This window comes from Protopterus annectens, chromosome 5.part1, assembly GCF_019279795.1.
Source record: "Protopterus annectens isolate FY-2018-M chromosome 5.part1, PAN1.0, whole genome shotgun sequence".
Classification (NCBI taxonomy): Eukaryota; Metazoa; Chordata; order Ceratodontiformes; family Protopteridae; genus Protopterus; species Protopterus annectens.
This window is the reverse complement of record NC_056736.1, coordinates 311,875,615-311,900,973: the sequence shown is the minus strand read 5'-3', so window position 1 is coordinate 311,900,973 and position 25,359 is coordinate 311,875,615. Positions and strand designations below refer to the sequence as shown.

General features: G+C 41.1%; 1 protein-coding gene across 3 annotated transcripts in view; it reads right to left on the bottom strand.

Moving 5' to 3' along the window:
- DZIP1 (DAZ interacting zinc finger protein 1) overlaps positions 1–25,359 on the bottom strand; it is a 1,252,063-nt gene that overhangs the window by 247,104 nt on the left and 979,600 nt on the right. For all 3 annotated transcript variants that reach the window (XM_044072991.1, XM_044072990.1, XM_044072992.1), the window contains exon 15: positions 12,168–12,300. In XM_044072991.1, the coding sequence (XP_043928926.1) occupies positions 12,168–12,300 (133 nt within the window). The remainder of the gene's footprint in view (positions 1–12,167; positions 12,301–25,359) is intronic.

Genomic DNA, 25,359 nt, shown 5'->3' with positions numbered 1-25,359 from the left:
AAATATTTACTTTAAAACATACTGTCTGGCACTTGTCCTTCCTTCATTGTACTACTCTCTTTCTCTAGATTTTCTCACGTTTCTTCGAGGCACCAGCAATATGAAGGGAAACGTATATCACTGACCTGCATTCCAAGAAATTAATGTCTTTTTTTTTTTTTAAATAGTGCTGACAAGCCTTTCAAATTGCATGATGTTTGCTGGGAGAATATCACCCCCCACAGCAGTACCAACATATTTATGTATAATAAACTATTTTAATACACAGTTTTGCATGCTTGTAATAAAATAAAAAAAAAGCGTTACCGCAATTGCGATATCGCAATTACGCTATCGCATTACCGGTAGTGGACTGTAACGAAGTAAGAGCACAGTGACAAACATCTTACACTTTTTTAGGAGGAATGAAAATAAGTAAATAAGTTTGGAAGTCTGATTTATGTGCCAAGTCTTATTGAAAATTATGAAAACAAAGCTAAAGCTTGGCTCTTTCAGGCACCTAAAAAAAAAAAAAGACTAATATCTGGATATGTAGTCGTAGGCAGGAATGTTCGTAACATAATGGAAAGTGGGTGTTACTTTGTCCAGTTTTAATTCAGAGTTCTTAATACTTGGATTGACCCCTTTAAGTTTGAAATGTCAGTCTGACTCAAATGATAGGAACGCAAATCCAAAAGGCAGTTGACACTGGGAGTTAAAACAAGACTGGAACTGAACAGGCACAGGATATTTAAAAGAAAAATGACACTGTGGTTGGGAATGTGAGTGACGTGCTAAGTGGGCGTTGCTTTGGTTATCTGTAATTCGGACCCGAATTTTAAACACTGGGATTGTCCCTTTAAAGATTAACTTTGGGCTGTTTTCAAATCATAGGCCCCTTGCACAGGAAACATACATGTGTTCTTTGATACACCTTCTTGATTGTATTAAATTATATTCCTCGTATAATACAGCACAGCTGTTAGAGGCCATTTTAAATTTATTGTTTTGAACATTTTTCCAGTAAACAATAAAACAAAATTTATGCACTAATAATGACAAAACTGCCCAGTTCAGAACATTTCCATCATAAAAGTCTACTCCGACTTCTACAGTCCACCAGTGGCAGTAAATATGCACAATCTCTGCAGAAGTAAAGGTAATCTAAATAATTCCACATTAAAGAGATCTGTAACTAATAAGAGGTTGCTGCTAGCAAATAACTTTATATTTCATTGTTTCATCGATAAATAAAGTACCTGTTGCCATTGAGGAGTAAATTGCCTATGGTACAATAAACAAAATGATAAGCTAGCAATATTGCAATAGAGAATGGATGGCAAACTGATAACAGGTTCATTGTTACTAGGTATCTCTGCCAAAGAGAACACTGTTAGGACTGCAGCATATATCCCCTTTAAAAGTACAATACAGTACAGTATCAGCAATGCATCTATATACTGTGGGAGTAAAACCCACAGCTTTCTGCATAAAAAGCAAGTACACTACCTGTTGTGCTATTAATACAAGCAAACTCAACATAAGCAGCATTAAACTTCTCTTCAAGCTCTCAGCTCCTTGTAAAATCCATTTGACACTCAACTGTATCTCTCAACTTTGAAGCACAAGAAATCTGGAAAAAGCCAAAATGTATTGGCGGGGGGGGGGGGGCAAAAGCTGAAAAGCTAAGGACACATTTTAAACATTGCTTGCATAATTTTGTAAAGTTGCTAGAACAAAATATTTTGTTACCACCATGCATTTCATTACCAATGTCTTGAACCCTGTGCACTACAGTCAGAGAAACACACCACTATGCCAAATCACCTGTTTCTTGAAAGACAGGTAGACTGAAACTTAAATGGCTATCATTTAGGAAATTCAGTTCTCACCATAGCTCTCAACCTCTTAGCACAAAACACCTAGACAAAGCCAATAATGGGGGAATACAGCTCCCTAAACATATTCACTGAATTCAGTTCTCATCATAGCTCTCAAACTATCAGCACAAAAAACCTGGACAAAGGCAATAATGGAGGAATACAGCCCCCAAAATAGTGACGAACTTCAAATATTAATTTTATAAACAGAACATTGCTAGAATAAAAGGTTTTGTGTTACCAATGCACTTCCTGAAGAACATGAAGTCTGAAATTCAAATGCCTGTCATTATTAAAAATCCAAATAACCACAAATATGAAGCAAAAATTTTACAAGTGGTGGTGGGTAGGGAATTCAAGCTGTTGCTACCTGTTTGCAAAGTGCAGGGTTTGAGTCTAGCCATCTGGGGCATTTTACATACAGACACGCTCACTACAGTAGGGACGGTTGCTTTGAGAAACTATTCTTATGTTGGGGAACTTTTCTTGTTTCTACTGAAGTCATGCCTGCAGTGTCTCCAGTTTAAGATGGACAAATCATTTAAGACTTTAGTAAACTATAATCAGAGATTAGTGAAATCTGCCATAGCTCTTGAAGAAAAATGTTCAGCTACTGACCAGTACCTACTCAACCTTTAGCAACAGGCATCCATGAAGATGAACCAGCTAACTACACTGCTGGGAATTCCAAAACCACTGTACCCCTGAAAACCTTGCAAAGGAGAACATCATCAAGGCTTTTGGTGACATTTGGAACACATGCCACTAATGAAAACTATCCTTCAAGTGAAGTGGACCACAATACTATCTTTACACCTGATGAGGGAATTGCTAAAGGTAAATTTGGACCTTGAATATTTTAATTCCCACAACTATCAAAATACAGAAACATGTAATTTTAGCTATAGCTGGACTTTCACCCACTGCTCATTAATTTAAATTTCACAATTGGATGTTCAGTAGGGATACAATGCTAAATCAGAAATGGGTGACATAATGCATATGTTGAAGCCACAGTTAGAACCACATGTAAATAAAATAAAATTCTAGAAATCTGGGTTGCAAATTAATTTATAAAGCACGCCTTGTAACATAAGAAAATGGATATCCAAGAGTGACATTGTGCCTTCTCAACAACCTGTTGTTTCAGTGGAATGTCTGTTATTAAATAACAATGCAACACTGCTTGCAATCATGAGGCAGGAATTACCATTTAAGCTAGTTTGTTTTGCTGTTTATCTTATGACATTTTTTTTTTGCTTTGTTGTTTTAACCCAGAATTCATAATGTTTAGCTGAGTAACATTTTTGATGTAGCATTTATAAAGGCTTAGTGTTTTACCATTTAAAAGTAGCACCTACATATTTCGGCCACTGATTGGTAGTCTGTTGACTGCATTTTGAAATGCTTTTCATACCTTCCCTTTTAATAATATAAGTATTCCACCATTTTGTATGCATGCTCTCTTATCTTGAACTCCAGTGCCTTCTTAACTGCTCAGCATAACTAGCAATCCATATAAATTGTATCTGTGTAATCATGTAATCCTGTATCTAGCTTTAAATTGTTTAATACTGCTAGCCATTCTTACAATATCAGCATCTAGTTTGGTAGTGGTTTATCAAAACAAATAACTGAAGCGTTACGTTACTTTGTCGTTCATATTTCCCCTTCTGCTCTTTTCACACTGATTCAATTTCATACAGCTAAGAAGAGTTTTTTCACTGTTCATATGCATTTTTGTTCTAATGTGTAACGTTCCACTTTTTACCATAATCCCTTCTGTCACATTTCTATAAGCAACCTCATTACAACCAGAAGAGCTACACAAATAAGGAAATAACTTTCTACGTTAACTGATCAACAAGTAAGCAACCACATACATATACACACACACACACACACACACACACACACACACACACACACACACACACACACACACACACACACACACACACCAGTCTTCACCTACCTCTGCAGCCAGCGACCGACCAACAGAACATGTCCGAAGCCACAGAATCCATCTGCATGACATCCAGCCAGTGAAGCCACATAATCCAGCCAGCAGCGACCAACAGAATCCATCTGCACGACGCCCGCTCAGCGAAGTCCCCGCGAGAGCTGAGAAAGAGCTCTCAGCTCACTCCTCATTGGCCCTGTCTGCAAGGGGAGCAGTCCGGAGCTCCTCTGTTCTGTGCGGTCGTCGGCCGCACAGATTCCTGGGTATCCTACAGCACAGGTTGCTGGGTACCTCTTTCTCTGCATCCGGACTGCCTTTAAAGGCAGTCTGAGTGGATTTTTTGTTTCACAGACTTTTTTTTTCTTTGTTTTTCTAGGTGGGAGGGCTGCAGACCGGCAGTCCAATAGCACGAGCCACCCCCTGCATAAAACAATGTTATACAAAAGAACAGTTAAAATAAAGCACACACAGACTGTAACAGGAGAGGGATTAGTCACTTGGCTTTTTATTCAATGAATAGCAGTTTAGTGAGAGCTCTGCTAAAGCTCAAATACCAAAAGCCTAACTGCAGAAAGACCAAAGTCAAAAGGCCAAATATCAAAAACGGGGCAGTATAGATGACTGGAGCATAAAATACTGAATATGTTAATATCCAAAACAGACTGAAACTTTAAATGTCAGCAACGTCAGTTACCTTGCAATACTCTAAAACTTAACACTGTCAATTTACAAAGGCTAACCTGATCCAAATTTCACCATTAGTTTCAAATGACAAATTTCTGTACTGCTGCGGTATGTTTTTATGAAAATGTTCATGACAAGACCCCTTGTTAGTCCCACTTTCATTTTGTTTTGCACAGCCTAATACCCTTCATGGAAAGTAGACAAAAGAATCTCAAATGCAGAAATGCCTTTCAGAACAAGTAAGAGATGAGAGCTTTGCTGTAACATATAAAAATGACAGAAAATACTACTTTTTTCATAAGAAAAGAGCCCTGTTGTTTGTTCTTATTTCATAAGACCACACAGATAATATGATTCTGATACATACTGTTTATTTGCTTGCAAAAAAATGCAAAATTTATTGCAAACAAATTGGCAAAACAAGAACATCCAAATGGTTTCATTAGACTGCTGGTGCTGCCTAGAAATAAAGCAATGTTTTTCTGTAACTGTACAAACTACTATGGCAATTTTCACAGACTAATGTATTGCGACCCTCTGATACAAAATGCACCTAGCTGGTTGTTCTAGTTGTAAGACACACACAACTTCATCTTTTTTGTAATGCAGCTCACATGAGACTAAACTGGGAGGGGGGTCATATGCCCAGTGACAAAAAAATCACTATCCAGAAGATATAAATTGGATTTTAACTTCTGTTGTAATGACAACACAGTAAAATAGTATTTAGTCCATTACTGTACTCACAGTACTGAACAGAACTTCACAACAGCACCACTGGTGAAAACCAAGAGGCCAGTCACCAATGGAGAACCATAGGGCTCAGTGCTGGGCTTCCTCCTGTTCAAGATATACTTCTCAGATGTCAAGTCAAATGTAGATGGCCTTTGGCTGACCAAGTCTGCTGATAACTGCAAGTTGGGGCAATCACTGACTCCCCAAATGATGATGATATCCTATAGAAAAGTCTGCCACAGACTAATGATTGGCGTCAGAGTCAAGGTGAATCAGACTGTGTCAGTAAAGGCACATGAACAAAAGCCACTGGGGGCTGTCTAGTCTTTGAAAGGCTAAATCTCTATCACTCTTTCACATTTCATTATATAATTTTAAGTACTAACAATAAGCTATTAGTTACAAAACACAAAATAAACGTGTGTTGTGCCATAGACAACATGTATCATTACTACTGCTCACAAATCTATCTGGTTTCCTGCCAGAAAAAAGTAAAATCCCTACCATAGTAACATATTTTAAACTTAGAACTTGAAGACACTAATCTTGGACCACACCCACCATCGCCAAGCCACACCAATGCACTTTATGCGATCAGCCTCAACCTGCCATTTGCTTTCTTCCACCAACAACTGCCCACAGATTTTAGTCCTCTATTTCTAAAATAGGTAACAAAACATTACTTCTTGGCAATGTGGAACAAATGGACAAAACATGGAACATTTACTTACAACTTCACCTAGGAAGCCCACAGTGTGATAAATACAATAATTGTATTCTTATAAAAATTTTTTTGATGAAATAATATGATTCAATATTATTTGCCATGGCTATTTGTTTAAACATATCAAAATCATAACAATGAAAAAAAGTCATAAAACGTAATATGTGACAGATCCTTTCAATGTGAAACATAGAAAATGGAAGTCTTAACATCCACAAATTCGCAAACTGATGAACATTTTTTTTTAATGCAGTACAACTGGGAGGTGTGCTGCCATCTCCAAACAGACAACCACTTCTGACAAGCAGCTGTGATTGCTAAAAACAGTAGACAACTGACGCTAATGTATTTCAATACTACTACATGGACCTACCCACACACACCCCATCCATAGCTCTGCAACTCTTCACTGAAGAATGAGGGACAAATCCAAAAAATGATGAGGGATAAAAACCAAAAGCCAGGCAAAGATTTAAAATATTGCTCTTACATACTTAGAATCAGCTCTGTAGCCTAATGGATAAGGCATCAGCCTTTGGAGCTGGGGATTGTGGTTCAAGTCCCTCCTGGGTCAGTGATTCTTTACCTTTTTCGCTCTGTACAAGGGGGAACCATCAACTGACCAAGGAAACAAGTCTGACTAGCTTCATATGCAAGGCTATAGAAAGGACAATCATGGACCAGATTAACAATGACATAAGAAATCTCCAGACTCTAGACTCAACCCAGCTCAGCTTCATCAAAGACAGGTCCTGCCTGCTCAGTCTGGTAGACTCCTTTGACAAGGTCACCAAGGCAATGTATGAGGAAAAGACACTGCATACCACCTGCCTTGACCTGGCCAAGGCATTTGACACAATACCCACTTGGGTATTATAGATAAACTCACAAAACTGTGCATAAACTGCTACGTCTCCAGATGGATATCCAAATGGCTCACAGATAGGACACATGTTGCTAGAGTGGGGAATCCACATCTAGCAAGAGGCCAGTCACCAATGGAGAACCATAAAGCTCAGTGCTGGGCTTCCTCCTGTTCAAGATATACTTCTCAGATGTCAAGTCAAATGTAGATGGCCTTTGGCTGACCAGGCCTGCTGATAACTGCAAGTTGGGGTAATAATCACTGACTCCCTAAATGATGCTAATATCCTATAGAAAGGTCTGCCACAGACTAATGATTGGCGTCAGAGTCAATGTGAAAAAGTGCATAATAACACCCTTTGGGAAATCAAATACCCCTGCAAATTGTAACACTGATAACACCCCCCTAAAAGTGGACCCAGTGGTGACAGATCTGGGTACTCAGATAGATAGTAATCTGAACTTTGACCACCATGAGTCTATGGTGGTGAGAAAATCTTTCTATGTGGATCAGCTTATAAGTAGAAGCATGGCATCCAGATCTAAGGATGTCATAGTACCACTGTACTTGACCCTCATCACACCAATAGTCAAGTACAATGCCCCATTTGGCATGTACCTTGCCATGCACCTGCAACAGTTGGACCATCCTCAGAGAATTCTCACCAAAAAAAATACAGGGTATAACCAACATGTCATACCACGACTGATTAAAAGCTCTATCACTGTATTCAGTTTCCTACTGATTACTGAGGGGTGATCTGTGCGTGACCTACAAGGCAGTCTCCAACCCAGCCCTGATGGAAATTTTGCATATTTGCAAAACTAACTACACCAGGGTTACCTGCTCTAAAGATCTAAACTTGAGCTCTGACATGAACAGATCATGATAGAGACAGATATGTAACCCAGATGCCGCCCCTCTTCTGGAATAGGCTTCCTATTTAGGTGAAGCAGAGCCCTTTCCTGACCATCTTCAAGCTCAATCTGGACCAGTGGATGGGAAATTGCAAATTCACTCATGGGGTAGTACCCATGTGTGTTATGGACAGAGGCATTTGTAAAATTTGTCAAAACCCCACTTGCTGACCCTTGTTATCTTTCTCCTAAAGATAGAAAATTGAGTAAAATTTGGGTAAACTGTCTAGACCTGTAAGGACTCTTGAGCCATTAGCTTAGTAATTGCCTATGAACCTATAAGAACTTTACTAGAATAACAGGTTTTGCATAAGCATGCATTTTCTGAAGGATATAAAGTTTGAAAATGAAATGTCTGCTCTTATTTAGTGACTGCAGTACACAATTTGCCAGAAAACCACAAATGTTACACAGGAAAAGAACTTGACAAAATCAGAAACATTCTGCAGCATTAAGGACAGTTGAGAGCTATGCCCAACCGCCCCAAACACAGAAACAGAATTTAAATATTGTTCAAAGTTGCTAGAACAACAGGTTTTGCATTAGCATGTATTTTCTATGGTGTCTGAAAATCAAATATTTGTCATTATTTAGTAAATGTAACTAATTGCCAGAAAAACAAAAATGTACTAGTAAGCCAAAATACAAGGTGAAATCAGAAACAATTGAGAGGTATATCCCCATCTCTCAGTCCCAATCTTGCTCACATTAAAAATAAAATTAAAAAACGTCTATATTCTGCTGAGGGGAGTGTCTACTGCTATTACTTCCCACATCTCTATCTGTTTTTCCCTGCTAGTGCCAGAATAAACTGATATAAATAACTGATCTAGGGCAGTCACTCATCTGAACTCCCGCAAATACGTTTCTAGTCATATCAGAAACTGGCAGGAAAGTACTTGTGACCAGATGACAGGGACAGCTGATTGCAAGTGCAATTAGATAATAGGGACAACTGATTGCAAATGCTTAGAACAGACTGCATACGTAACAGGACATGGGTCTGCTACGCGTGTCCTATTTACTATGAGCGTAGTGGGAGAACTGAACATTTTTTTTTAACTTATGCTTATGGGCAAGACCATTTTTTTTTTAAAGATAATAGGGGTCACCCACCAGGACACATTATATCACAGCTGAGGCAACACTCATGCATGTATATAGTTTATGTTTCTACTACTGGAGAGGGGGTTGTGGCTTTAAAGTGTCAAATGACCAGTCTATTTACCCAGTAATGAAAGAGTAATAAAATAAAACAAATAAATAAAATGTTCATACACAGAATACTTACAAAATAATTCCTCACACAGCAAGACCTGTCTGTATCACTTTCTTCCCTTCAGAGAAGGGTAAGAGACAAAGGAAAGAAAAATATTCTCTTGGCCATCTTCCTGTATGCAGTGTCCAATGGATTAAAAAAAAACTGTTACAGGACTGAAGCTTGTGGGGCCAACAGTGGGGGGGACATTTGGTCTTGAGATGGCATTTGAGCAGTTGATTCAGACACATGTGGGCGTGCACACACACACACACACACACACACACACACACACACACACACACACACACACACACACACACACACACACACACACAGACAGACACAATCATGGGATTTTGGAAGGGATCCCAAACTGATTCAGAAGCTGAACTGAAGCCCTATTATCTGTACACCATCAAAAGAGTAACAGGACTAAGCTTGCATGCTCTTGCTTATTTTCTTAACTGTTTTCTCAAAAGCCTACAATCTTTATTCTTGATATATCTCTTAGACTTGTAGGAAGACTATGAGGAGAGAGAAGAAGTACATGTGACAAATAACAGCAACTTCACACATATGGCTAATATTCTGATAAGTTTTCTATCAAGAACACACAGCTTTCGTCAAAAAACTGGCCAGCAAGCCAAAAAAATATATGAGGAGCAAACAATGACTTAACCAAAATCCAAAACAATAATACAATTGCGTGCTTTCATCATTAATAACACAAGACTTCATATGACTGCTGAGAGTTCTTTAGTTCATTTCTTTTCCAAATTTGACCACTGTTTTTAGTTTGTTTTTCATCAAAAAACAATTTCTAAGGTCTTTTTCCCTCTCAAAGACTTCCTGAAGCAATGGAAGTGACAAGGAGCTAGAGTGCTGCAATTTATTTTTAAACACCTTATTAAATTAGCACATAAGACACAGACACACATACATTAATATAAAAGAAACAAACCACATTATCATTAAATACATGTTTTATTTGTTATCAATTTTTGCCCACTCAAACATTACATAAATTGCTCAATTCATGTCATCCCTTAAACCTCACTCCTCATCCTGAATATATCCTGGATGCACTGTTCCCACAAATTCAGTTTATTCCTATGTAGTTTGCTCCTTCTCACCTCCAGTTCTCAGTTCTTTTATTTTACAATATTCAGCACTTCAATTACATTTAGTTTAGATATTCTTTTCCACTTTCTAGTAATTGCTTTTTGGGTAGGCAATAGCATTAAACTTAATGTCAAGGCAATTCATATCATGTGTCCCAGCAAATAATAATTCACTTAGTTATAGCCATTTGTTTCTCCAACATTTCTCATAGAGAATTCTGCAGAGATTTTTTTAAATTCTGCCAACTTGTTATACTCCCAAAAAACATGTTCCCAGTTACTTCCCTCTTCCTCACCACACCACCAGCAATTGTTCCCTACCAAGGAAAAATTCTCTGAAGTCTACATGTGGTAGAAAAATACCTATGACCTATGTAAATACTTCCAAGCAAAAAGTGCTTCAGTCTTGAGTACATGTAGATCAAAAACAACGTATGCCACTTGGCCACTCTAGAGGTGCTTTGGGATAAAATGTTGACTACGGCCCAGGTGACCTGGGTGGAATAAACAGCTTGTGTAACTGACGGAGTAGCAGGGATGGATGGGTATGCTTATTGATGATGCTCCCTAAAGGGAAGTGTGGTCAAAAGAGGGGAGCTGCTTTCAGACATAATTGAAGAGCACGGTGGGAGAAGAAAGGGAGTGGGTAAGGTATATAAAATAGAAAAAAATGGTAATACAGATGGCTGAGACCCCAGGACACCCTTAGGATCCATGACCAGTCCCCCCCAACAATACCTGAGGAACAATGGGGAGGTGGATGGCTGCTATACCCAGCGTGAACATGGGGCAATGGTACGATGAGGACACCAAAAAAAAAAAAAAAAGGTATGCCTGTCACACAATAGTATCTGCTTCCTAAAGAGCATTTTACAAATTGGATCCTCAACAGAAAAACATTTAAAAATGATGAAAAATTAAGTTAGTGAGGAGGAGGAGTAATACCCGAGTTAATGATTCTGAGTTCAAAAGCTAGTCACTAAACTAATGTGAACCTAAAGTCTGAATATGCCAGTCACTACTGGACATTAGAATGAAATGAAAGTTTGCCAAGAAGATCTTAACATTTTGGCATAAGTCCAAAATATAGAAAACATGCTGCAAAAGCATGTCATAAGCTCCATCTAATATTTGTAGTAAAATGCTGCGATGATAATGATGATGACAATATGTGTGTTTATTCATATAAAGACATACATATATGTGCGTGTGTGTGTGTGTGTGTGTGTGTATATATATATATATATATATATATATATATATATATATATATATATATGAAAGTATGCAAATACACTTAAAATAATCTAAAGCAAATGAGGATGTCGCTAATGTAAACACACAAAAATCAGAAAAAGCATTGACCTGTCATCTCGCATGCTCAGACACATAACCTCAGAACATGTACAGATAACACACCGTTTCCTGCAGAGGGGAACTTCTTTGGCACTCTCCCCACTAATTATATACACTAAATCTGAAATTGCACAATACCCCTAGAAAGAGCATATTTCCTTTCACCTGGAGGCTAAGCCATCTTGCACACCTGAAGGCAATCTGTTTTGACAATCAAAGTGTGTCAAAAAAAAAAAAACGATGTTGACTTTACAGCTTATCAACCACATTAAGCATGTGTGTGTGTGTGTGTGTGTGTGTGTGTGTGTGTGTGTGTGTGTGTGTGTGTGTGTGTGTGTGTGTGTTCTGAATTCAGTGTAATACAAACAGATTTGCTGCAGGCAAAACTGCTTTGATTAGAAAAACTGATGTAGTTTTCCAGGTGCTGCACTGTGTCTAATTGGTTATATGTGGAACCAGAATTAATTAGTACATGTATCTGCAAAATTAAATTATAAACTACTTCCAAGGCTTTTCTTGATGTAATCTTGTCTAACCAATGCTGTTTTTTTATTTTTATTTTTTTCTGACAAAACTAGTAACCAAATCTGTAGGCAAACGGTCTGTGCACAGTTCAGATGAGACTAGACGTATGTAGCTTCTCATTTCATATTATATATGTTCAGGCAAACAGTTTACTTACTCAGTTGCTTTGTGAGAAGGAATACAATTTGGCTTTGTGGGAGGTACAGAACTCTTGGGCTGATCAGTAACTTCTGACCTAGGTGCTACCTTTTGTTGCCCACTGCCTTCTGATCTGGTCTTGTTCTGTATTCCTGGTGAAAATTAAATATGAAAACATTTACATAAAGACAATGTTAAAATATAATTAAAACAGAATACCATTTTCTAAAAACAGCACACTATTCATTTTAAAAATGCATCAACACATTTAAATATAATTTATTGAGAAACAATTGATGTGCTAAATTTAGTCTCTAGACATGTTTGACAGCATCTTCCACTCAAATGTGGTCATAGCTTTTGTCATCAGGCATTACACTGATTAATAACGGTAGAGTAATACTGAACCTTTGAGGCTTCCTTCATAATTTTATATTCCAGATATGCAGCAGAGCTCCTCAGTTTGCCACACACATCTCACAAACTGATGAATGTGCTTATGTTTAACATGACCATGTTTTTACAAAGTGAGTGTGGGGCCAAAAGACACACGTACCCTTTAAAGGTTGCATGTGCCACAATTGGTCACGTTTTTTTCAGTATATGAATATTTTAAGTGAAGAAATATATTTGTTCAATTCACATTCATGTTAATGAAATGCAAACAAGGTGTAAATCAACACTTCATCACATAACCGTATCTGCAAAGGAGATAGTGGCTCAGATGTGTTTCTCAAAAATAAAATTATGAAGGAATCCTTTCCAGTGCAGCTTGAATTTATGGCAAAACATTTAGTGACTAACGTACCAGGAAAGGGCAGCAAAGCCAATGTGCTAAGTGAGAAACTTCTTCAGCATTCTGTTAATGTGAATCTAATTAGTGGATTCTGAGGAACTATGTGCCAGTTACAACTGCCTCAAGCTGTTCCATAAAGTTTTGTGAATTGCAAAGATACAGAAATCTTCACCAAACATGTACACTCGTTTGAAGGTCCAATATAAAAAATAACTAAGTAAGTAAACATAATCCATTCAAGTGGCATTAACTGTGAAATGTTCCCACTATGTTAAACGGGAGTGGAGTAGGATCTTTTAATGAATGTCTAAGCAGAAGGGCTCTCTTGAGAAAAGCCTTGCACAGTTTAGAAGAAACTAAGACAGAGTTATTTTTCGCCAGGTGAAAATTAGAAATGGCAGCCAAATTAACTTTAATTGTTGAGAAACTAGCTCCTTCATTGAAAATTGAATCTAAGAATTCAAGGATTACTGGAACAAGTGCTAAAAAGGGGTACAAGTCTTGGCTGAGGGCCTAAAAGACAAATCTTTTCCATTTACTCTTATAGATCTTTCTAGTGGAAGCCTTATGGCAAGATAACAAAATGTGATAAGATGGGAGAGGACAGCCTGGGCTGTCTCGCATTCAGTGGAACTGGAGAAACCATGCGGTCAGCTTGAGGCTTGATATATCTGGGTGAGTCATACCTGTTGGTGAGACAGAAGGTCTAGAATTGGATCCAGAATCCAGGTGGATGTAGAAGGTGAGGCCCAGAAGGGTACAGTGAGGATAACTGTGCTCTTCAACCAAGCTGCTCTCTGAAGAAACTTCAGAATTAGTGGCAAGGGTGGAAAGGCATAAATAAAGGAGACTGGGGGGGGGCAACTTGTGAACCTGAGCATCTCTCGGTGACGCCCCCAGTGGGGGGGGGGGTCAGGCAAAGAACTTGCTGCATTAGTTGTTGATGGGAGAAGCAAAAAGATCGCAGCACGGCTAGCCCCATTGACGGACAATTTTCTCCACCAAACTGACACTGAGAAAGACCACTCATGAGATATCAGAATGGACTTGCTTAATTTATCCACAAGCATGTTGGATTTCTCTGGAATGTGCATTATTACAAAGCAATTAGAAGAGATCACCCATTGCATCAATCTCATAGATTTTCAGAAAAGAGGATAAGATTTGCTTTCCCCCTGTTTGCACCAGACTACCGACATGTTGTCCTTCTGAATCTCAATTGCCCAGGATGGGAAAATGTCTTGAAAGGCCTGTAATGTTAGCAGGACAGCTCTCATCTCCATGACACTGATATGTGTCCTGGCCTCTAAAGGGGACCATGTGCCTTGGACTGTCCTTCCCAAGCAGTAACCCCACCCCCCCCCCCCGCACACCTGATCTGGCAGCCATCCATGGCCACTATGGCCTGGGGAGGGGAAGAACAAAGGAATGGCCTTTGTGGAGCTGATATGAATGAATCCACCACAGAAGACATCTTTTGCATGCTTGAGTTATCTTGACTGGCATGGATAATGGATGTTGAAGAATGGACCACTGAGTCGACAGAGCCTACTAAAGAATTCTCATATGGAAACTGACCAGCAGAACAAGTATGATAGCTACTGCCATGGAACCCAAAGCCTGAAGTATCAGTCATGCTGGAAGGGATGAATTACAGATCACTTTCTTGATTTGTGATTCTACAGTGTTTATTCGAGTTGAGGAAAGAGAGGCTAGCTGACTGACTGTATCCAAACGAGCATCTATAAACTCCAGACTCTGTGTTGATGTGAGTTGAGATTTGTTGTAATAAAAAAGTTATGTACCCACCATAATTTTCCAGCTGTGCTGTCCATTTTCATTCTTCCTCAACAGCTGGGATCCAACTCGGCCATTACTATAGCTCATGGTAACCATAAAGCTCTCGGGCCTCTTCCTTACCCATAATGCACCAACCCCTAACATACCTCAGATCTTGTTTGCTAGATTAGAACAAGAAAGAAATATTACTATAAATTTCTGGTTATAGAAAGCCATTATCTGGAGCTCAATGGAAGAACAACCAGAGGTGTCATTATAAACTCTTGTTCTTCCAGGAATCATTTGTTAAATGGTTGGTGGTAGGGGAGTTGAGGAAGAATGAAATTGGACAACACAAACGGAACTTTATGGTGAGTACATAACTTCTTTATCTAATGATGTGAATTTTCATTTATTCCTCAACAGTTGGGACAGAGTCCCCATCTACCTGAAATCCCAGGTGGACTCAAAGGAAGGATATTCCTAAGCACAGTTGGGTCAAAAGCTGCTCTTCCCCTCGAGACCAGATCTAGTTTGTAATGAGTAATAAAGGTATGAGGATTAGCCCAAGTTTCAACTGCACATAAGTCATCCATGGAATACCAGATAACAACACTAATGAAGTTGCCATGGATCTAGTTGAGTGGGCATTTACAAGTTTTGGTAATAAGACACCCAATTTATTGTAGACAAAAGATATACAGTCAGTATGCCATCTTGCCCAAGTTACTTTTGTAATTAATTTACCTAATTTGGAATCTGCAAAGGGGACAAATAGTTGATCAGATTTTCTAATTTCTTTTGTCCTATGTAAGTAGAATCATAACTGCCTATGAACATCTAACAAGTGCAACATGTATTCGCCTTTGTTTTCAAATTTTGGAAAGAAGACATGCAGATTAATGGACTGGTTGATGTTGGATTCTGACACCACCTTAGGATGGAAAGAAGGGTTGGTTCATAATGTTACTCTATCCCTATGAAAAATCAAGTAGGGAGGTTTACAAGACAATGCCTGAAGTCCAGAAATTATTCTAGCAGAGGTAATGGCCACTAGAAAGATAGTTTTCCAGGTCAGAAATTTAAGATCACATTTTGCTGTTAGCTCAAAGGTGGAATGAATGAAGGCCTGCAGTACTAAATTCGAGTCCCATGGTGGAGTAGGGTCTTTATAAGGTGGTCTCAACAAAACAGTACCGCTCAAAAAGGGCGTATACAGCTTAGATGAAGCCAGGGAGGAATTCTCAAATCCAGTATGGAAGTTAGAGATTGCTGCCAGCTGAACTATAATGGTTATGGAACTAGCTCCTTTGTTGAAAATTGTTGCCAAAAATTCAATGACACTTTGTACAGGGCCTTAAAAAGGTTCAATGTGTTTCTGATGCACCCAAACAAACAAACCTCTTCCATCTACTTTTGTAAAGTTTCCTCATAGAAGCTTTATAGGAAGATAAAAGTATATGCGGGACAGGGGAAGACAGAATAGGTTATCTGGCTACTAAAAGAAGTGGAGAAACCACTCTGTCAGCTTTTGGTTTGAGATATATGGATGAAAAGCTGCTAGAAAAAAGAGTCGGTGAGACAGGTGGTCTGAAATCAGATCCAGAATCCAAGGTGGGTAAAGAAGATGAGGCCAAAGAAAGGGGAACCAAACTGGTCGAGGCCAGTAAGGTGCAATGAGGATGACTCTGCACTTCAACCTGGCAGCTTTCTGCAGAAATTTGGTGATCAAGGGAGTTGGGGAGACTGGAGGGGGCCAATCGTGGAGCAGAGCATCCATAGGTGATTCCCCCAGTAGGGGATCAGAGCAAAGAAGCTGCTGTTCTTGTTGTTTAGGGGAGAAGAAAAAAGATCACAGTGAGGCTGGCCCGACTGATGGAAAATCATTTCTGGCACTCTCATTGAAGTAGTAGAATGGACATGCTCAGCTCGTCTGCTATCACTTTGGACTTCCCTGGGATGTGCGTAATCAGAAAGCGGTTGGAAGAGATTGCTCATTGCCACACTCTGAGGCTTCTCAACACAAAGGGTAAGACCTGGTTCCTCCTTGTTTGTTTATGTACCAGACTACTGACATATTGTCCATCTGAATTGCAACTATCCCTGCAGGGAGACTGCCTTGGAATGCTTGCAACGTTAAGAGCATTGCTGTCATTTGTAGGACCCCCCACCCAACTTGGGATGTGTCTGTGGTCACCAAGGCCTTGGGCTGAAGGAGAATGAAAGGATGGCTTTGAAGAACTTGATCTGATCAAATCTACCACCAAAGACACCTTTTGCATGCTTGAGTGATTTTTATTTGGTGTGATAAAGAACTGACCATTAAGTTGCTAGCATCCACTGAAAAATCCTCATGTGGAATTTCACTAGAGGAACTAAAATTATGGCTGCTCACATTGATCCTAGGGCTTTGCAGAATCAATCGTGCTGAAACTGAAGTACTGTGAATTCTTTTCTTGACCTGGAATCTGATAGTCTGTACTCTTGCAAGAGGAACAGAAGCTGTTACTGATACCATGTTGAAAACTGTTCCTATAAACTCCAGTATCTGAGAAGGTTCTAACTGATATTTGCTGTAATTTATGGTAATTCCTAGAAGGCAGCAAGTCTGGAATACATGATCTCTCGCTCTTATGAGTAGATGCCTGGTCAGAGTGGTAATGAGCCAGTCGACTAGATACAGAAAGATCCAGAATCCCTGCAGTCTCAAGTGAGCTGCTACCACTGCCATACATTTGGTGAACACCCTGGCTGTTATGGTGAGACCAAATGGTAGGGCTCTGAACTGGTAATGACTGGCTCCCAGCCAAAAGCTTAAGTACCTTCTGAAGTGTCTGTTCATTTTTATCTGACAGTACGCCTCTTGAAAGTCTACTGAGGACATCCAGTCATCCTTACTCAAAAAGGGCTAAATGGACTGAACCATGACCATTTGATGTGTCAAACTGATTTGTTCAAGTTGCTGAGATGCAAGACTAGTCTCCATTTCCGTGTTTTCTTTGGCACTTAAAAGAATTTCGAGTAAGTTCTGGATTCTGTCTGGTCTGGTGGGACCCTCTTGGATGACTCTCTTTTTTAGCACCTTTTGCATTTCTACCACTGCAGTTTTCCCCCTGATTGGGTGGAACATCGGGAAATTTGTATGAGGACGAAGGTGGAAGGGAAAAGGCAATTACATAACCTCAGAAAATAATCTTCTGCACCCAAGAATCTATTGTGATGTCTAGCCAAGCTCGCTGGTGCAGAGATAAATGCCCTCCAATTGCCTCCAGAGGGGGACAATTGGGCCTCCTTTCAACAGCGCTGAAACGTTCTCTCAGAGAAAGAATCTCTAGACCACTGGTCTTGCGGGCCACCTCTGCCACGTCGGCGGCATCTTCCATTTGAGCCCCCCCCCCTCTCTAGAGGAACTATCTCCATGCGAGTCTTGGAAAGCACCCTGGGATTTTTTTGAACCACGTCTTTCATCCTCCACATTGGTTTCTAGAGAAGGTCCTTTGAGGGGTCGAAAAACATACTCCCATTGCAGAGAGGGTCTTTCCATCCTGCTCGCACCTGGAGTATGTCTCCTTCACTTTTGGGACAAATAAGGGGGTTCCTTCAAAAGCAGCATTGCTGAAAGAGGACTTGAAGGGCTCCGCAAAGTCATACAAATGCATCCAGTCATGCCTCCTAATGGAAATGCCTGAACCTGCTGTCCTTGAGATATCAGCAGATGCATGACAGATAAGCCTCACGGACAAATTTGAGATGGACTGAAGGGTTGCCAACTGTGAGGCCACAGAAGCCTGAGTCTCAGCAGTAGTGGTCCCAGAAAGGGATTTAGACAGTTCCTTAATCAAGCCCCTTTAAGGTCTTGTAAAGTGTACCAAGTAGTTCAGTGACTTAAGGGCAAAGGTCGCTGACGTATACACATACTACCCAAACCTGTCCAAAGCCCTTGACTCCCTCTTAGGGTGATGAAGTTCCTTCTTAGTGGCTGCCACCATCACCCTAGCATCCACAAGTACTCCCCTTAATCCAAACCCCCCTTCCTGCAGGTGGTGCCAGCATCTGATCTGGTCTCTTGGGGATAGGTTCAACTGAATCATGCTCCTTCTATGATCACTTAGAGGTCAAATCAATGAGCTCAGCAGCGGGCAGAGTTAGCCAGGAGGTAGATGGGCCAGATCCAAACGTCTCCAAGTATACCGATTTCTCTGAAGGACTGTCGAAGGACCAACCATTCCTTTGCTTAAGGATTTCTAGGATGTCTCCAAATGAGACATCTTCGGGTGGTAAGCTCGGGATCCTTCCTCTTCATCGAAATCGGTATCTTCAGTGATAGATTCCTGTGGGGATCTAAATGCCTCCTTTTGCACTTTTTCTTCCAAGGTACTTCTTCGTTGGGATGATCTGGAGAAGTATCAGAAGAGATGGTAATACCCTGCTAGGTAGCCTGAAGAGTTTTAGCTGGCTGTCCCTGTGAAGTCAAATGTTGAAGCTCAAGGTGCAGACACACACGAGATCCTGACGGGAAATCCAAAGGGGCAGAGTCCGTCCATCCTGCCAAAGGCGAAAAAACTCTCTCTACCACCCCAAAAGCAGAACATCCTGAGGAGAAGGAAGCCAATGGCGCTGAGAAGCCATGCTTCTGTCCCATCAGCTCCATCTGCCCAGAAGGCATTCCACCCAATGCGAAGGTTGGAGTCAAGCTGTCCAGTGTTGAGGCTCTGAGGGGCAGAGATAGCTCTGACAACTTCAAAGTCGACTGGAACACCTTGGATCCACCAGGGATGCTACGGCTCTGAGTTATCCCACTCCGAATTTGCCACAGCCTGAGCACTCAGAGAAATCCTTGGAGCCGAAGATAAAAATATCCTTGGATCCAACCCAGATGGTCTCGGGAAACTCAGATCCAGACACTCCGAAATGGACAAGAAGGTGCCAATAGTGGAGGGGTAGAGCAAAACCAAGCCTTTCTGACCTGAAGTGGTAGGAGCTGGGAGAACACCCATCTGTGCCTACCCCGAGAGAAATCCCCTCATCATCCTATCCACAATGGCTTTGGTTAGACTCCTGGAAGAATGAGAGGAGGCTAAAGGAGGAGATTTTGAATGTCATCTTTCCATAAACAGGGATGGGACCCTAGACAACACTGGGTCAATGCTTGGTGAATAACGAGCCCTTAGGAGAAGCCTCGGATCCAATGTACTTGGATCTGAAAAAGTTTCTGGAGATCCATAAACTGGCTTCAAGACAGAAGCCTTCGGATCTGTCTTGTGCTTCTTTTTAGGAGGCTCTATCAATGACGAGGTAGAAGATCCAGACGGTCTCTTGGAGTTTTTAGAAGTCGTCTTAAGTATAGTTTTGGGGAGGGTTGCGCCTCAGTAAAAAGTCTTCTTAAGTACAGTATTTGGGGGGGGTTTAGCCTTAGTAATCACCTCCAAAAAAAGCAGAAGGTGGTAAACTTTTTAAAATCTGTTTGTTTGTGCGATCTGCTATAGCTCACTGATTACATTTTTTTACATATTGTGCAGTCTATGTTCAAGTGGTCTGGCCCCAGGCAATACTCAAACAAATTGTGTGTGTCTGAGAGGGGAAGCTTATGACCACATTTTTTTTGGTTTAAGTAAAAGGCAAGGGGGAAAAAGTACCAACAATGGTATACAAGACTACACTAAAGACTGAAAAAAATTAAAAAGGAATTAGAATACCAACAATGGTATGCATAAGTAATACACTAAGTTTAAGAAATAGATAAGGATAGAAGAACAGTACTATGATGCAAGAAAATTCACTTATCTGAAAAACTTGAGAGCTCAGATGACCGTGTCTGTTTCGTGAAAGCGGCAAATGAGATCTGGGGTATGTTAGGGGCTGTTGTACTATGGGTAAGGTAAAAGCTCAAGAGCTTTATGGTTACCACAGGCTATAGTAATGGCTGAGTCGGACCCAAATGTTAGATCTGAACCCAACTGTGAGGAATGAATGAAAGTGGACAACATCAGGCTGACTGTTATTCCTAGATGGGACATAGCTGGAGCAAGTAGTCCCTTGCTTGTATCAACTGATGCCTGGTTGAAGCAATAAGGAGCCAGTCATCTAGATATGCAAACACTCGGAATCCCAGCAGTCTCAAGTCAGATGCTACAACTACCATGCATTTGGTGAACACCCCGGAGCTGTGGTGAGATCAAAGGGCAGAGCTCTGAAATGATAATGATGGTCTCCTAGCTGAAAGCGTAGGTATCTTCTGGAGTACCTGCTCATCTTGATGTGGTAGTATGCATCCTGAAGACCTATTGAGCACATCCAATCATCCTTCTGAAAAAGGGGCAGAATGGACTAAACAGTGACCATCCAAAAGTTTGTATACTACACAAACTGCTTTAAATTGCTGATAACCATAATTGGTCTCATGTCCCTTGAGTTTTCTAGCACTAAGAAGAATCCTGAGTAAGTTCTGGACCCTCTCTGGTCTGAGGGGCACCTCTTGGATGACTTTTTGTCTAGCAGCTTTTTTGATTTCTAGGGATGCTGCTTAACTCTGACTGGGTGGAACAGCTGGGATTTTCTTCCGAACTATTGGAGGGGGTTGGGAAAATGATATATCCTCTGGATATAATCCTCTGCACCCATGAATTTTTTCTGATAGTTAGCCAGGCTCTCTGGCACAGGGAAAGACAACCCTCGGCTCGCTCCAGAGAGAGAGATAGTCAGGCCTCCTTTCAGGAGCATTGATAGGGCCTATCTGAGAAAGAATCTCTAGGTTAATTAAGGAGAAGTTTACTGTCAGCTGCCTATCAGGTGCCAGGATCCGCCACATAACCCACGCACTCAGGTCACTCCACAACAAGTACAATTATAACTCTGTCATTGTCCATGTTGGTGTGAATGACCTGAGACGTACCTCACTGGACTACATAAAAACAGACATGGAAGAGCTCTCCGATCTTGTAGCCCAGGCAGGTATGACCCTAGCCCTGAGTAGCATCCTGCAATCGCCCAGAATGATACCCCAGTACAAGGTTAAAATGATTGACTTTAACAATTGGCTAAGCTTCTGGTGTCATTCTAAAGGGATCCAGTATCTCTCTGCTTGGGACGACATGGTCGGCAGACCACGATGCTTTACCAGAGATGGCCTGCACCTGTCACCCATGGGATTCCAGATACTGGCTAAGGGTCTTGCCGCCCCTATAGTGCCTTTTTTAGGCAAGGTTCAAATGACAAATTCACCACCGTAACAGGAACAGGCAAGGAAAAACTGAAGGTAATGCTACTCAATGCTAGAAGTCTAAATCTTAAAATGCACTCATTTGAGGCATTCCTTAAAAATGGAGAACATCGATATCTGTGCAGTGACTGAGACCTAGTTCAAGGCTATAGAGAGCACCTCTGCATTACCAGGCTATAACTCATGCCACACTTTTCAGCCGTGTAACCTGGACCAGAACACCAAAGGCAGAGGTGTGTCCATATTCATTAAGGATATCCACACCTCCAGGCTAGCTGCGCAGCATAATGCATCCGAGGTTATCCAAGTGAAACTAACTCTGGGCAAAACTGAAATCCAAATTATAGCTTGCTACAGATCCCCCACCATGCCCCAAGATTCCCACTCCCCTTTTCTTGATATACTGGAAAATATTAGGGTTCAGCCAAACACCCTAATAATGGGCGATTTCAACTACCCCACCATTAACTGGGAAAACTATTCATGTACTAAATTGGTCACTCAATGCTTTCTGGAATTCATAAATTTCAATGCACTGGATCAACTTAGCCACACCCCACCAGGGGCAACAATATCCTAGACCTAGTCATTACCAACATGAGTGACCGGTGTTCCACACCTGAAGTCAACTCCTCGTTGGTCAGATCCAACCATAAGCTAATCACCCTAGATATCCCCATCCCGCCCCCAAGCACCATTAAGGAAACCACGGTAAAAAAATTCTCCAAAGCCAACTTCATGCTTCTTAAGACAGAAGTGGCAAACTTCAAGACACCCATGCAGATAGACAATACAGTTATGACTGCTGAATCCTACACAAATGCATTCTATAAGCACTTACATGAGTGCATGGATCGTGCTATCCCATACAGAACCAAGACGCTATCCTCCAAAAAAAGGAAGCCAATCTGGTGATCCCCTGCCATAAACAAACTCTACAACAGAAGGAAGAAACTGTTGCAAAAGAGAGTAAAATCCCATTAGTGGAGGAGCTCCCTGGTCAGCCTCAGTAAGTAGCTGTGACCCCTTATAAGAGCCTCCAAAGTTAGCTAAGAAAACAAAATTACCATTAATTCTAAGGGAAACCACAAAGCATTCTATAGCTATGTTAAGAATCTCAATGGCAACACCCAGATCTGCTCTGAGTTACAGCACAATGGCAAGAAAATTACAGAACCAACTGATATTGCCAACATCCTGGCAGAAAGGTTCAGTGCTAACTTTAACCCCCTCTCACCCCACAAAGGGCCCATATTTATATAGGAAGAATGCAGAGTCCCTGTAATCACATCTATGCAGGTAAAAGCTGCACTCTCTAAAACCAAAAAAACAACATCCATGGGACCAGACAACATGCCAGGCTGCATTTTACACAAACTGGCTCCCCACCTAAACACCATGTTCAGTCATAGTCTCATGTCAGGATTTGTGCCCACTGAATGGCGCATAGCAAACGTTATCCCACTCCACAAAGGGGGAGCCACCACTGATCCTGGGAACTATCGCCCTATTAGCGTGACGAGTCAGGTCTGCAAGGCCATGGAACGTATCATCATGGAACTCATAAACAAAGACATTGGTGACCTCCAAACTCTGGACCCAACCCAGTTCGGGTTTATGAAAGGCAGATCATGCCTTCTGAACCTAATTGACTTTTTTGAGGCAGTCACCAAAGCCGTAGACGAGGGTAAGGTGGTTCACACAGCCTATCTTGACCTCGCCAAGGCTTTCAATAGTGGGACCTCTCCTGTTTGGTATCTACTTCTCTGAAGTACAGGCTAACACAGAAGGCCTCTGGCTAACGAAGTTCGCAGATGACTGCAAACTAGGAGCCATAGTCGAGTCCCCAAATTATGTGGACATCCTACAGAAGGGCCTCACTGAGCCAGATGCCTGGTCTCAGAGGCATGGCCTTAAGCTCAATGCCAAAAAGTGCATTGTCATCCCCTTTGGTAAAAAACTCTGTACCCATGAACTACCACATAAACGGCAGTCTACTTAATGCCGAATGTATGATAAGAGACCTTGGGACCCAGGTGGACAGTAGTCTCTCCTTTGATAATCACATCGCTACAGTAGTCAGGAAAGCCTTCTATGTGACACACCTCATCACAAAAGGGTTCTCAGCCAGGAAAAAAAAAGAGGTCATTGCTCCCCTCTATTTGGCACTCATTAGACCCATTATAGAGTACAATGCCACTTTTGGAATGTACCTCACAAGACATCTGCAGCCACTGGAAAGACCACAGAAGTACTTCACAAAGAGGATTACTGGCCTCAAACAGATGTCCTACACTGACTGTCTCAAAAAACTCCAGCTTTACTCTGTAGCATATCGCCTACTCCGAGGAGATCTCTGCCTAACATATAAAGGTATGTTAAACCCAGAGCTGTTGGACATATTACACCTAATGAAATCCCAATCCCTCCGAGCTACATGCTCTAGGGACCTAAACCTTGTCACCACAATAAACAGGACATGCTGGAGGGATAGATTCCTGTCCTAGAGACTTCCTATCCTCTGGAACAAGCTACCCATTTATGTCAAGCAAAATTCCTCATTAGCACTCTTCAAGAAAAATCTTGCTGAGTGGATAGGAAATAGGAAATACACCCCGGGCTTCACTTCTGTGGCTCTGCTCAACAGGGGCAAAGGAAATTAACTTTCTTGGGTGGCATAAGCCAGGGAACCTTGTTGGCTAGGCTTACTTAGGCCCTTGGGCCAATTGCCTAGTACCTACTTATGAATCTATGAACCTATCCCTGGTTCTGTGAAACACCTCTGCTGCAAGGAAGGCATCTTCCGTTTGAGTTCCCCCTTCTGCCCATGGGGGAACCATCTCCACGTGACTCCTGGAAAGGACCCTGGGACTTTTTAAACCACATCTTTCTACCATATCATTGGTTTCTAGAGAAGGGCCTTTGAAGGGTACAAAAATGTACATCCATGGCAGACATTGATTTTCCTACCTGTTCAAGCCTGGAGGGTGTGACTTAACCTTGGGGCCAAAAGAGAAGATCTGTCAAATGGTGCATTGATGAATGAAGACTTAAATGGTTCTATAAAGTCATGTAAGTGCATCCAGACAATTCTCCTAATGGCTATAACTGAACCCAATGCCCATAAGGTACCTTCTGCAGCATGGTAGATCAACCTCATGGGCAAATTAGAGATTGACCGGAGGGTGGCCAGCTACATGGAATCTCTTTTCCCATCCTCGGAGGACATGGACCCCGAAATAGATTTAGTAAGCTCCTTGATCAAATCCCTTTGTAGTCTTGTAAATGTGCTAAATAATTCTGGGAAACTAAGTGCAAAGATTGCTGAAGCACAGACACACTTCCCAAATCTCTCCAATGCCCTGGAATCCCTGCTGGGGGGAGGGCCAGAGGAACTCTGCTGAGCTAGTTCCATCC